General features: G+C 41.8%; 1 protein-coding gene across 1 annotated transcript; it reads right to left on the minus strand.

Moving 5' to 3' along the window:
• Positions 1-11,840: 11,840 nt before the first annotated feature.
• On the minus strand, positions 11,841-13,354 carry GCK72_000077 (uncharacterized protein; the record flags this gene model as incomplete). Its single annotated transcript, XM_003095532.2, has 2 exons — positions 11,841-12,308; positions 12,665-13,354. 2 exons carry the CDS (start codon positions 13,352-13,354, stop codon positions 11,841-11,843), a joined length of 1,158 nt encoding a protein of 385 aa, XP_003095580.2.
• Between the last annotated feature and the right edge of the window lie 1,982 nt (positions 13,355-15,336).

Raw genomic sequence — 15,336 nt, forward strand, 5'->3', positions numbered from 1 at the left:
GTTGTTGACGTTGTATTAGTGATCGGAGAATCATCAAGTAGCGTTGGCTGGGCGTTCTTCGGAACGCGCCAATACTCAATTTGATTCTCTCGAAAACGATACATTCTTAGAGTTGGGTCACTATAAATTAGTAGTTGTTGACGTTGTATTAGTGATCGGAGAATCATCAAGTAGCGTTGGCTGGGCGTTCTTCGGAACGCGCCAATACTCAATTTGATTCTCTCGAAAACGATACATTCTTAGAATTGGGTCACTATAAGTAGTTGTTGACGTTGTATTAGTGATCGGAGAATCATCAAGTAGCGTTGGCTGGGCGTTCTTCGGAACGCGCCAATACTCAATTTGATTCTCTCGAAAACGATACATTCTTAGAGTTGGGTCACTATAAATTAGTAGTTGTTGACGTTGTATTAGTGATCGGAGAATCATCAAGTAGCGTTGGCTGGGCGTTCTTCGGAACGCGCCAATACTCAATTTGATTCTCTCGAAAACGATACATTCTTAGAGTTGGGTCACTATAAATTAGTAGTTGTTGACGTTGTATTAGTGATCGGAGAATCATCAAGTAGCGTTGGCTGGGCGTTCTTCGGAACGCGCCAATACTCAATTTGATTCTCTCGAAAACGATACATTCTTAGAGTTGGGTCACTATAAGTAGTTGTTGACGTTGTATTAGTGATCGGAGAATCATCAAGTAGCGTTGGCTGGGCGTTCTTCGGAACGCGCCAATACTCAATTTGATTCTCTCGAAAACGATACATTCTTAGAGTTGGGTCACTTTAAATTAGTAGTTGTTGACGTTGTATTAGTGATCGGAGAATCATCAAGTAGCGTTGGCTGGGCGTTCTTCGGAACGCGCCAATACTCAATTTGATTCTCTCGAAAACGATACATTCTTAGAGTTGGGTCACTATAAATTAGTAGTTGTTGACGTTGTATTAGTGATCGGAGAATCATCAAGTAGCGTTGGCTGGGCGTTCTTCGGAACGCGCCAATACTCAATTTGATTCTCTCGAAAACGATACATTCTTAGAATTGGGTCACTATAAGTAGTTGTTGACGTTGTATTAGTGATCGGAGAATCATCAAGTAGCGTTGGCTGGGCGTTCTTCGGAACGCGCCAATACTCAATTTGATTCTCTCGAAAACGATACATTCTTAGAGTTGGGTCACTATAAATTAGTAGTTGTTGACGTTGTATTAGTGATCGGAGAATCATCAAGTAGCGTTGGCTGGGCGTTCTTCGGAACGCGCCAATACTCAATTTGATTCTCTCGAAAACGATACATTCTTAGAATTGGGTCACTATAAGTAGTTGTTGACGTTGTATTAGTGATCGGAGAATCATCAAGTAGCGTTGGCTGGGCGTTCTTCGGAACGCGCCAATACTCAATTTGATTCTCTCGAAAACGATACATTCTTAGAGTTGGGTCACTATAAATTAGTAGTTGTTGACGTTGTATTAGTGATCGGAGAATCATCAAGTAGCGTTGGCTGGGCGTTCTTCGGAACGCGCCAATACTCAATTTGATTCTCTCGAAAACGATACATTCTTAGAGTTGGGTCACTATAAATTAGTAGTTGTTGACGTTGTATTAGTGATCGGAGAATCATCAAGTAGCGTTGGCTGGGCGTTCTTCGGAACGCGCCAATACTCAATTTGATTCTCTCGAAAACGATACATTCTTAGAATTGGGTCACTATAAGTAGTTGTTGACGTTGTATTAGTGATCGGAGAATCATCAAGTAGCGTTGGCTGGGCGTTCTTCGGAACGCGCCAATACTCAATTTGATTCTCTCGAAAACGATACATTCTTAGAGTTGGGTCACTATAAATTAGTAGTTGTTGACGTTGTATTAGTGATCGGAGAATCATCAAGTAGCGTTGGCTGGGCGTTCTTCGGAACGCGCCAATACTCAATTTGATTCTCTCGAAAACGATACATTCTTAGAGTTGGGTCACTATAAATTAGTAGTTGTTGACGTTGTATTAGTGATCGGAGAATCATCAAGTAGCGTTGGCTGGGCGTTCTTCGGAACGCGCCAATACTCAATTTGATTCTCTCGAAAACGATACATTCTTAGAGTTGGGTCACTATAAGTAGTTGTTGACGTTGTATTAGTGATCGGAGAATCATCAAGTAGCGTTGGCTGGGCGTTCTTCGGAACGCGCCAATACTCAATTTGATTCTCTCGAAAACGATACATTCTTAGAGTTGGGTCACTATAAATTAGTAGTTGTTGACGTTGTATTAGTGATCGGAGAATCATCAAGTAGCGTTGGCTGGGCGTTCTTCGGAACGCGCCAATACTCAATTTGATTCTCTCGAAAACGATACATTCTTAGAGTTGGGTCACTATAAATTAGTAGTTGTTGACGTTGTATTAGTGATCGGAGAATCATCAAGTAGCGTTGGCTGGGCGTTCTTCGGAACGCGCCAATACTCAATTTGATTCTCTCGAAAACGATACATTCTTAGAATTGGGTCACTATAAATTAGTAGTTGTTGACGTTGTATTAGTGATCGGAGAATCATCAAGTAGCGTTGGCTGGGCGTTCTTCGGAACGCGCCAATACTCAATTTGATTCTCTCGAAAACGATACATTCTTAGAATTGGGTCACTATAAGTAGTTGTTGACGTTGTATTAGTGATCGGAGAATCATCAAGTAGCGTTGGCTGGGCGTTCTTCGGAACGCGCCAATACTCAATTTGATTCTCTCGAAAACGATACATTCTTAGAATTGGGTCACTATAAATTAGTAGTTGTTGACGTTGTATTAGTGATCGGAGAATCATCAAGTAGCGTTGGCTGGGCGTTCTTCGGAACGCGCCAATACTCAATTTGATTCTCTCGAAAACGATACATTCTTAGAGTTGGGTCACTATAAATTAGTAGTTGTTGACGTTGTATTAGTGATCGGAGAATCATCAAGTAGCGTTGGCTGGGCGTTCTTCGGAACGCGCCAATACTCAATTTGATTCTCTCGAAAACGATACATTCTTAGAATTGGGTCACTATAAATTAGTAGTTGTTGACGTTGTATTAGTGATCGGAGAATCATCAAGTAGCGTTGGCTGGGCGTTCTTCGGAACGCGCCAATACTCAATTTGATTCTCTCGAAAACGATACATTCTTAGAGTTGGGTCACTATAAATTAGTAGTTGTTGACGTTGTATTAGTGATCGGAGAATCATCAAGTAGCGTTGGCTGGGCGTTCTTCGGAACGCGCCAATACTCAATTTGATTCTCTCGAAAACGATACATTCTTAGAATTGGGTCACTATAAGTAGTTGTTGACGTTGTATTAGTGATCGGAGAATCATCAAGTAGCGTTGGCTGGGCGTTCTTCGGAACGCGCCAATACTCAATTTGATTCTCTCGAAAACGATACATTCTTAGAATTGGGTCACTATAAATTAGTAGTTGTTGACGTTGTATTAGTGATCGGAGAATCATCAAGTAGCGTTGGCTGGGCGTTCTTCGGAACGCGCCAATACTCAATTTGATTCTCTCGAAAACGATACATTCTTAGAATTGGGTCACTATAAGTAGTTGTTGACGTTGTATTAGTGATCGGAGAATCATCAAGTAGCGTTGGCTGGGCGTTCTTCGGAACGCGCCAATACTCAATTTGATTCTCTCGAAAACGATACATTCTTAGAATTGGGTCACTATAAATTAGTAGTTGTTGACGTTGTATTAGTGATCGGAGAATCATCAAGTAGCGTTGGCTGGGCGTTCTTCGGAACGCGCCAATACTCAATTTGATTCTCTCGAAAACGATACATTCTTAGAGTTGGGTCACTATAAATTAGTAGTTGTTGACGTTGTATTAGTGATCGGAGAATCATCAAGTAGCGTTGGCTGGGCGTTCTTCGGAACGCGCCAATACTCAATTTGATGCTCTCGAAAACGATACATTCTTAGAGTTGGGTCACTATAAATTAGTAGTTGTTGACGTTGTATTAGTGATCGGAGAATCATCAAGTAGCGTTGGCTGGGCGTTCTTCGGAACGCGCCAATACTCAATTTGATTCTCTCGAAAACGATACATTCTTAGAATTGGGTCACTATAAGTAGTTGTTGACGTTGTATTAGTGATCGGAGAATCATCAAGTAGCGTTGGCTGGGCGTTCTTCGGAACGCGCCAATACTCAATTTGATTCTCTCGAAAACGATACATTCTTAGAGTTGGGTCACTATAAATTAGTAGTTGTTGACGTTGTATTAGTGATCGGAGAATCATCAAGTAGCGTTGGCTGGGCGCTCTTCGGAACGCGCCAATACTCAATTTGATTCTCTCGAAAACGATACATTCTTAGAATTGGGTCACTATAAGTAGTTGTTGACGTTGTATTAGTGATCGGAGAATCATCAAGTAGCGTTGGCTGGGCGTTCTTCGGAACGCGCCAATACTCAATTTGATGCTCTCGAAAACGATACATTCTTAGAGTTGGGTCACTATAAATTAGTAGTTGTTGACGTTGTATTAGTGATCGGAGAATCATCAAGTAGCGTTGGCTGGGCGTTCTTCGGAACGCGCCAATACTCAATTTGATTCTCTCGAAAACGATACATTCTTAGAATTGGGTCACTATAAGTAGTTGTTGACGTTGTATTAGTGATCGGAGAATCATCAAGTAGCGTTGGCTGGGCGTTCTTCGGAGCGCGCCAATACTCAATTTGGTTCTTCCGAAAACGATACATTTTTAGAGTTGGGTCACTATAAGTAGTTGTTGACGTTGTATTAGTGATCGGAGAATCATCAAGTAGCGTTGGCTGGGCGTTCTTCGGAACGCGCCAATACTCAATTTGATTCTCTCGAAAACGATACATTCTTAGAGTTGGGTCACTATAAGTAGTTGTTGACTGTCTGTCGGTTTCGGAGAATCATTGAGAAGCGTTGGCTACGCGTTCTTCGAAGCGCGCCAATATTCAATTTGGTTCTTCCGAAAACGATACATTCTTAGAGTTGGGTCACTATAAGTAGTTGTTGACTTTCTGTCGGTTTCGGAGAATCATTGAGAAGCGTTGGCTACGCGTTCTTCGAAGCGCGCCAATATTCAATTTGGTTCTTCCGAAAACGATACATTCTTAGAGTTGGGTCACTATAAGTAGTTGTTGACGTTGTATTATTGATCGGAGAATCATCAAGTAGCGTTGGCTGGGCGTTCTTCGGAACGCGCCAATACTCAATTTGATTCTCTCGAAAACGATACATTCTTAGAGTTGGGTCACTATAAATTAGTAGTTGTTGACGTTGTATTAGTGATCGGAGAATCATCAAGTAGCGTTGGCTGGGCGTTCTTCGGAACGCGCCAATACTCAATCTGATTCTCTCGAAAACGATACATTCTTAGAATTGGGTCACTATAAGTAGTTGTTGACGTTGTATTAGTGATCGGAGAATCATCAAGTAGCGTTGGCTGGGCGTTCTTCGGAACGCGCCAATACTCAATTTGATTCTCTCGAAAACGATACATTCTTAGAGTTGGGTCACTATAAATTAGTAGTTGTTGACGTTGTATTAGTGATCGGAGAATCATCAAGTAGCGTTGGCTGGGCGTTCTTCGGAACGCGCCAATACTCAATTTGATTCTCTCGAAAACGATACATTCTTAGAATTGGGTCACTATAAGTAGTTGTTGACGTTGTATTAGTGATCGGAGAATCATCAAGTAGCGTTGGCTGGGCGTTCTTCGGAACGCGCCAATACTCAATTTGATTCTCTCGAAAACGATACATTCTTAGAATTGGGTCACTATAAGTAGTTGTTGACGTTGTATTAGTGATCGGAGAATCATCAAGTAGCGTTGGCTGGGCGTTCTTCGGAGCGCGCCAATACTCAATTTGATTCTCTCGAAAACGATACATTCTTAGAGTTGGGTCACTATAAATTAGTAGTTGTTGACGTTGTATTAGTGATCGGAGAATCATCAAGTAGCGTTGGCTGGGCGTTCTTCGGAACGCGCCAATACTCAATTTGATTCTCTCGAAAACGATACATTCTTAGAATTGGGTCACTATAAGTAGTTGTTGACGTTGTATTATTGATCGGAGAATCATCAAGTAGCGTTGGCTGGGCGTTCTTCGGGACGCGCCAATACTCAATTTGATTCTCTCGAAAACGATACATTCTTAGAGTTGGGTCACTATAAATTAGTAGTTGTTGACGTTGTATTAGTGATCGGAGAATCATCAAGTAGCGTTGGCTGGGCGTTCTTCGGAACGCGCCAATACTCAATTTGATTCTCTCGAAAACGATACATTCTTAGAGTTGGGTCACTATAAATTAGTAGTTGTTGACGTTGTATTAGTGATCGGAGAATCATCAAGTAGCGTTGGCTGGGCGTTCTTCGGAGCGCGCCAATACTCAATTTGATTCTCTCGAAAACGATACATTCTTAGAGTTGGGTCACTATAAATTAGTAGTTGTTGACGTTGTATTAGTGATCGGAGAATCATCAAGTAGCGTTGGCTGGGCGTTCTTCGGAACGCGCCAATACTCAATTTGATTCTCTCGAAAACGATACATTCTTAGAATTGGGTCACTATAAGTAGTTGTTGACGTTGTATTAGTGATCGGAGAATCATCAAGTAGCGTTGGCTGGGCGTTCTTCGGAGCGCGCCAATACTCAATTTGATTCTCTCGAAAACGATACATTCTTAGAGTTGGGTCACTATAAATTAGTAGTTGTTGACGTTGTATTAGTGATCGGAGAATCATCAAGTAGCGTTGGCTGGGCGTTCTTCGGAACGCGCCAATACTCAATTTGATTCTCTCGAAAACGATACATTCTTAGAATTGGGTCACTATAAGTAGTTGTTGACGTTGTATTAGTGATCGGAGAATCATCAAGTAGCGTTGGCTGGGCGTTCTTCGGAGCGCGCCAATACTCAATTTGATTCTCTCGAAAACGATACATTCTTAGAGTTGGGTCACTATAAATTAGTAGTTGTTGACGTTGTATTAGTGATCGGAGAATCATCAAGTAGCGTTGGCTGGGCGTTCTTCGGAACGCGCCAATACTCAATTTGATTCTCTCGAAAACGATACATTCTTAGAATTGGGTCACTATAAGTAGTTGTTGACGTTGTATTAGTGATCGGAGAATCATCAAGTAGCGTTGGCTGGGCGTTCTTCGGAGCGCGCCAATACTCAATTTGATTCTCTCGAAAACGATACATTCTTAGAGTTGGGTCACTATAAGTAGTTGTTGACGTTGTATTAGTGATCGGAGAATCATCAAGTAGCGTTGGCTGGGCGTTCTTCGGAACGCGCCAATACTCAATTTGATTCTCTCGAAAACGATACATTCTTAGAATTGGGTCACTATAAGTAGTTGTTGACGTTGTATTAGTGATCGGAGAATCATCAAGTAGCGTTGGCTGGGCGTTCTTCGGAGCGCGCCAATACTCAATTTGATTCTCTCGAAAACGATACATTCTTAGAGTTGGGTCACTATAAGTAGTTGTTGACGTTGTATTAGTGATCGGAGAATCATCAAGTAGCGTTGGCTGGGCGTTCTTCGGAGCGCGCCAATACTCAATTTGATTCTCTCGAAAACGATACATTCTTAGAGTTGGGTCACTATAAATTAGTAGTTGTTGACGTTGTATTAGTGATCGGAGAATCATCAAGTAGCGTTGGCTGGGCGTTCTTCGGAGCGCGCCAATACTCAATTTGATTCTCTCGAAAACGATACATTCTTAGAGTTGGGTCACTATAAGTAGTTGTTGACGTTGTATTAGTGATCGGAGAATCATCAAGTAGCGTTGGCTGGGCGTTCTTCGGAACGCGCCAATACTCAATTTGATTCTCTCGAAAACGATACATTCTTAGAATTGGGTCACTATAAGTAGTTGTTGACGTTGTATTAGTGATCGGAGAATCATCAAGTAGCGTTGGCTGGGCGTTCTTCGGAGCGCGCCAATACTCAATTTGATTCTCTCGAAAACGATACATTCTTAGAGTTGGGTCACTATAAGTAGTTGTTGACGTTGTATTAGTGATCGGAGAATCATCAAGTAGCGTTGGCTGGGCGTTCTTCGGAACGCGCCAATACTCAATTTGATTCTCTCGAAAACGATACATTCTTAGAGTTGGGTCACTATAAATTAGTAGTTGTTGACGTTGTATTAGTGATCGGAGAATCATCAAGTAGCGTTGGCTGGGCGTTCTTCGGAGCGCGCCAATACTCAATTTGATTCTCTCGAAAACGATACATTCTTAGAGTTGGGTCACTATAAATTAGTAGTTGTTGACGTTGTATTAGTGATCGGAGAATCATCAAGTAGCGTTGGCTGGGCGTTCTTCGGAACGCGCCAATACTCAATTTGATTCTCTCGAAAACGATACATTCTTAGAATTGGGTCACTATAAGTAGTTGTTGACGTTGTATTAGTGATCGGAGAATCATCAAGTAGCGTTGGCTGGGCGTTCTTCGGAGCGCGCCAATACTCAATTTGATTCTCTCGAAAACGATACATTCTTAGAGTTGGGTCACTATAAATTAGTAGTTGTTGACGTTGTATTAGTGATCGGAGAATCATCAAGTAGCGTTGGCTGGGCGTTCTTCGGAACGCGCCAATACTCAATTTGATTCTCTCGAAAACGATACATTCTTAGAATTGGGTCACTATAAGTAGTTGTTGACGTTGTATTAGTGATCGGAGAATCATCAAGTAGCGTTGGCTGGGCGTTCTTCGGAGCGCGCCAATACTCAATTTGATTCTCTCGAAAACGATACATTCTTAGAGTTGGGTCACTATAAATTAGTAGTTGTTGACGTTGTATTAGTGATCGGAGAATCATCAAGTAGCGTTGGCTGGGCGTTCTTCGGAACGCGCCAATACTCAATTTGATTCTCTCGAAAACGATACATTCTTAGAGTTGGGTCACTATAAATTAGTAGTTGTTGACGTTGTATTAGTGATCGGAGAATCATCAAGTAGCGTTGGCTGGGCGTTCTTCGGAACGCGCCAATACTCAATTTGATTCTCTCGAAAACGATACATTCTTAGAGTTGGGTCACTATAAGTAGTTGTTGACTTTCTGTCGGTTTCGGAGAATCATTGAGAAGCGTTGGCTACGCGTTCTTCGAAGCGCGCCAATATTCAATTTGGTTCTTCCGAAAACGATACATTTTTAGAGTTGGGTCACTATAAGTAGTTGTTGACGTTGTATTAGTGATCGGAGAATCATCAAGTAGCGTTGGCTGGGCGTTCTTCGGAACGCGCCAATACTCAATTTGATTCTCTCGAAAACGATACATTCTTAGAGTTGGGTCACTATAAGTAGTTGTTGACTTTCTGTCGGTTTCGGAGAATCATTGAGAAGCGTTGGCTACGCGTTCTTCGAAGCGCGCCAATATTCAATTTGATTCTCTCGAAAACGATACATTCTTAGAATTGGGTCACTATAAGTAGTTGTTGACGTTGTATTAGTGATCGGAGAATCATCAAGTAGCGTTGGCTGGGCGTTCTTCGGAACGCGCCAATACTCAATTTGATTCTCTCGAAAACGATACATTCTTAGAGTTGGGTCACTATAAGTAGTTGTTGACTTTCTGTCGGTTTCGGAGAATCATTGAGAAGCGTTGGCTACGCGTTCTTCGAAGCGCGCCAATATTCAATTTGGTTCTTCCGAAAACGATACATTTTTAGAGTTGGGTCACTATAAGTAGTTGTTGACGTTGTATTAGTGATCGGAGAATCATCAAGTAGCGTTGGCTGGGCGTTCTTCGGAACGCGCCAATACTCAATTTGATTCTCTCGAAAACGATACATTCTTAGAGTTGGGTCACTATAAGTAGTTGTTGACTTTCTGTCGGTTTCGGAGAATCATTGAGAAGCGTTGGCTACGCGTTCTTCGAAGCGCGCCAATATTCAATTTGGTTCTTCCGAAAACGATACATTTTTAGAGTTGGGTCACTATAAGTAGTTGTTGACGTTGTATTAGTGATCGGAGAATCATCAAGTAGCGTTGGCTGGGCGTTCTTCGGAACGCGCCAATACTCAATTTGATTCTCTCGAAAACGATACATTCTTAGAGTTGGGTCACTATAAGTAGTTGTTGACTTTCTGTCGGTTTCGGAGAATCATTGAGAAGCGTTGGCTACGCGTTCTTCGAAGCGCGCCAATATTCAATTTGATTCTCTCGAAAACGATACATTCTTAGAATTGGGTCACTATAAGTAGTTGTTGACGTTGTATTAGTGATCGGAGAATCATCAAGTAGCGTTGGCTGGGCGTTCTTCGGAACGCGCCAATACTCAATTTGATTCTCTCGAAAACGATACATTCTTAGAGTTGGGTCACTATAAGTAGTTGTTGACTGTCTGTCGGTTTCGGAGAATCATTGAGAAGCGTTGGCTACGCGTTCTTCGAAGCGCGCCAATATTCAATTTGGTTCTTCCGAAAACGATACATTCTTAGAGTTGGGTCACTATAAGTAGTTGTTGACTTTCTGTCGGTTTCGGAGAATCATTGAGAAGCGTTGGCTACGCGTTCTTCGAAGCGCGCCAATATTCAATTTGGTTCTTCCGAAAACGATACATTCTTAGAGTTGGGTCACTATAAGTAGTTGTTGACTGTCTGTCGGTTTCGGAGAATCATTGAGAAGCGTTGGCTACGCGTTCTTCGAAGCGCGCCAATATTCAATTTGGTTCTTCCGAAAACGATACATTTTTAGAGTTGGGTCACTATAAGTAGTTGTTGACGTTGTATTAGTGATCGGAGAATCATCAAGTAGCGTTGGCTGGGCGTTCTTCGGAACGCGCCAATACTCAATTTGATTCTCTCGAAAACGATACATTCTTAGAGTTGGGTCACTATAAGTAGTTGTTGACTGTCTGTCGGTTTCGGAGAATCATTGAGAAGCGTTGGCTACGCGTTCTTCGAAGCGCGCCAATATTCAATTTGGTTCTTCCGAAAACGATACATTCTTAGAGTTGGGTCACTATAAGTAGTTGTTGACTTTCTGTCGGTTTCGGAGAATCATTGAGAAGCGTTGGCTACGCGTTCTTCGAAGCGCGCCAATATTCAATTTGGTTCTTCCGAAAACGATACATTCTTAGAGTTGGGTCACTATAAGTAGTTGTTGACTTTGTCATATCGCGATGATTATCTTCATGCGGTGATACTGACTCGACTTCTTTGAAGTTAGTACGTGATCCGAAATACACAAGTTATGAGCGATAGACACGGAAAACAGTTATCAGCGTCTTATTGCGATTGTCCGCAGATTTGATTGTCTGGATCAACGAGCTGCGAGGCACGATACATAAATTCCAGCGAAAATCGACGAAATGAGCACGAGGAAGCCGAGTTGACGACGAGAAGTGAAGAATGCGAACCGAAGTGGCAGAAACTATGCGAGCAATGCGACTCTGGGCCGAAAATTACAACTTTTAAACGAGAGACAGTGTAAAAGTGAGAGAGCGCGCAGAGATGACGAAATATCATTGTGCGGAAATGACGCAGAGAAATGAAAGAGTGTGCAGGTGCGAGAGACGCAGAGTACATTCCAGTGGTCGTCCCACTGTTTGCTCAAACCGTAACGGTTGTTATCGATTCTTATAGGTACCCCACAAGTCTCTGTACTCTTATCGCATTCTAATCGAACTCCAAAACTTTTCAATTTTTCAAAAGCGGCCCCGTCCTTTGAGCTCAAATATCTAAACATCTGTAAAAGCACACACTTTATTCACTTTCCATTACAAATAGCTTCAGATTCAGATAAGCTATGCATCAGGATAAGAATGTATAACCTGGAAACACATAACCATACCGAAAACTATGAGATAAATGCAACATTTATTGAATCATAACATTCTTATTCCAAGTAAACATGAATATTGAGGTCAATGAGGTTCTGTGGCTCAATTCTTGAAGCATGGTGGTCCTCACTATTATTCAATTTCATTGGTGGGAAAAGTTCAGCGCGGATCGTTTCAGAGGTGTAACCAGAGGTCGTCGGCGCCACAGTGCTCATGGTAGGAGCTCTTGTGCTGTATCCAGTTGTAGACGGAGCCAAAGAGGTTCCTGTCGTAGTTGATGGCACAGTCGTAGATTCATCAATTGGAGCTTCTGTAGGCACAGATGTCGTCAATCCAGAAGTTGTTGGAGGGGGCGGAGCCACACAAACCCCGGTGGTCTCACAAATCGCTTCACGGTAGTACGAGACATCCACAAACTGGTAGTCAGGATTCCCCGGATGGCAATTGTGGTTCGCCATCACAAAGATTCCAAGAATTGTGTGCCGTCCGTTCACTTCTGACACAGCGTTGCCACCGTAGTCTCCCTGGAATAATAATGTGTACAGGTGTATGGGTGTTTCCTTCTAATATCCTTACTTGGGCCGAAACGGGTCGGCTCGCTTAAAACACAATTTTACAAGCCGAAAAATATACCAAAATGTAGATCTCGACGAGCTCTACGCGTGTGACCTACCACGGGCCGGGAAAAAGTCCAAAAACCGCTAAAATGGCCGAAAAAACCATTCTAGCCCGTCTTCTGCACACAACAAATTGCCATCCGGTCTGTATGAAGCAAGTGACATAGAACTCGCCGAGATCTACATTTTGTTATATTTTTCAGCTCAAAAGATTGCGTTTTAAACGAGTTGAGCTCTGATTTGCAAGTATCCTAATATCTTACCGTGCACGAGCGTTTTGTCTCCTCAATTTTCCTGGCGCACATGTAGGGTTCACTGACGGTGGTACAGTTGACTGGAGAGTACTGTACATTTTCAAATACCGCGCTCGAATTGATACCGTACACCGGGACCTGTTCAGCTACCAACCAATGGTTTACTGAGTTTGAGAGGCATGCTGCTCCAACATTTTCGGTGAAAGTGATGTTTTCCTTCAGTTCCAATATCATAACTCGTGCCGAATCCAGTTGGTTATTACACCCTCGTGGAACAATAATTCTCGACACCAAATCTTGGAGTTGACCGTCTTTAAGCGCCTTATAGTACTCAAAATTGATCTGGAATCGACTATGGAGATCTCCTTCTATTATAACCAAGTTCTCTCCCTCGCAGGTACCATTTGTGTTCATCGATTCGAATCCGTAGACACTGAGAGAGTTGTTCACAAAACGGATGGAGTTGGAGGTAAGAATATGGGAAGGAGAGATGATGGTGGCTGGCATAACTGTGGTTGATGATCTTTTCACTCCGTTGATAGTCTTGTGCACTTTGGTATGGATTAGCACGGCCCACGGGAATTGGCGGTCGGATGGACTCAATCCACATGTCTTCTGCAGGTCTTCATTGGCATCCTGAGAGATTCTGGAGCACCCGACACATGTTCCGAATAGCAGTATTAAGAATAGGGGTCGCATTTCTTCTAGGTCGGGAAAAAGTATGAATTCTGTGGGGGAGCTGGCCGCATTTTATAGATATTTTTGACACCTGATTTGCATAGAAATGGAGAAATGAAAGATGGTGAGTCACTTTGAGGGAGGAGGGGCTTTATTGTTTTATGGTTTCCCACAAAATAGAGATCAATAGATTGAAACATATTGGAATGGAAAACTGGGACTCTGTGAAGGCTGTCAAAAAAATCAATATAGGTAGAAGTTTGACCGTTTTTTATAGTAAAAATAGTGTCTGGTGTTCCAAGTCTTGAATGAAGATTCTGAAAATAAACAGATCCGGTAAGAGTGCACGTATTTTTGAGGTTGACAACTTTTTGATAGCTCCGCCCACTTTTGAGATATGCGCCTTCAAAGTTAGCGTCTCTGAGAGGTAGAAGGGAGGAGAGACGCAGAGAAGCGAGACGCCCTCCTCCTTTCGCACGCTCTCTCGCCTTCCAATCTTTAAAGGCCCATATCTCGAAAACGTAATGAGCTATCAGAAAGTTGTCAACTACAAAAATGAAGCTCTAGGTTAGATCTACAAGAAAAATATGAATTTGGGACATGTCGGACAAAGTGAGACACCAAGGGGACATGTTGCAGATGCTACTCAATGAGCTTTTTCATTTTAATTTTCTTCAAACCTCTGCAACATTTATTTATTTATTTATTTAACTATTTAAAAATACAGAGAAAGTCACTGGAGGTCAGGTAAAGTCCCTCACGAGACTAAACCTGAGAAAAAGAAACCGAGTAAAGGAGGAGATTTATAAAATAGGTGTTGGGCAAGGGGGAGAATAAAAAGGAACAAATATCAGAATCGTGCAATGTTATTCACAAGAAGGGACTTGAATTCTTAAGGGCAAAGGAAATGAGGGACATGAATAGTTAAGGCATTTTATATAGGTATTATAATTGAGAAGAAATATGAACAATTAGGATTTACACAGATAAAACACATTGGGCGACGAGAGGAGGAGCTTAACCTGACATAGGTATCAAGATTCGGGAAATATGAGGCGCCGATTATGAAGAAGTAGTTGTGCTTTGAGTCTACGGTGGCTCATCCATGTTGAATGAACCAAAACGGTCGAGGGTTTCAATTTTGCTTGTTTTCCCTTTTAATTATTCTATTTTAAGATTTTTCTCTAATAAAATCAATAAACTAAACATTTGCAGGTTGACCCGGAAGTACGTCTGATCAATGCATAACCGATTTCTTTTTCAGTGTAAACTATTCGAAAGGTGTCCTTTTTGTCACACACACACTTGTTCTCTCTTCATCTCTTATCAACTTGAGGGGGGGGGGATAACTTTCACTTTCACATTCGCCAAAAAAAGATATCATCTTTATCTCTTTCTCTCTGCCATTCGTTTTCACAATCGAACCACTATTCATTGCTTTATATCTATCTGAATCATGCGTTTTTGCCTACTAATACTATTCAATTCTTTTATATCTGTATCGATTTGTACGCAGGATCCGGCGTATTTGGTGGCCAATGAGTTTAAGGTGATTGTAAGGGAAAAATTGGACAGTTTTCATATCCAGACCTTCATTTGACAAATTTTTTTTAAAGTCTGCAGGGTTCATGCGCCTTTAAATATCGGTTTCCAAATTTGAGTTTTCTGGTAGGTAACGTCAAAATCTTCTTTTTCCAAGTTGAATATTTTCAATAACTCTGCACAGCCTTGAGATATTTGCGTTTTCCTGAGAATCCCATAAAAATTAAAAAAAAAAGAGTTAATTTTCTCATGTCCCCTTGGTGTCACGTTATGTCCCAGCTGTCCCAAATTTATATTTTTTCTGATAGATCAAGTCAAGGGCTACATTTTTGTAGTTGACAGTTTTTCAATAGCTCTGCAGGATATTGAGATATGCGCTTTTAAAGTTAGGTATCTGTGGTGGCAAGAGAGGGGGAATTAAGAGACACAGACAGTCAGTCGCTCTCGTTTCTCTGCGTGTC

Source organism: Caenorhabditis remanei, chromosome I (assembly GCF_010183535.1).
Source record: "Caenorhabditis remanei strain PX506 chromosome I, whole genome shotgun sequence".
NCBI classification, from domain to species: Eukaryota; Metazoa; Nematoda; class Chromadorea; order Rhabditida; family Rhabditidae; genus Caenorhabditis; species Caenorhabditis remanei.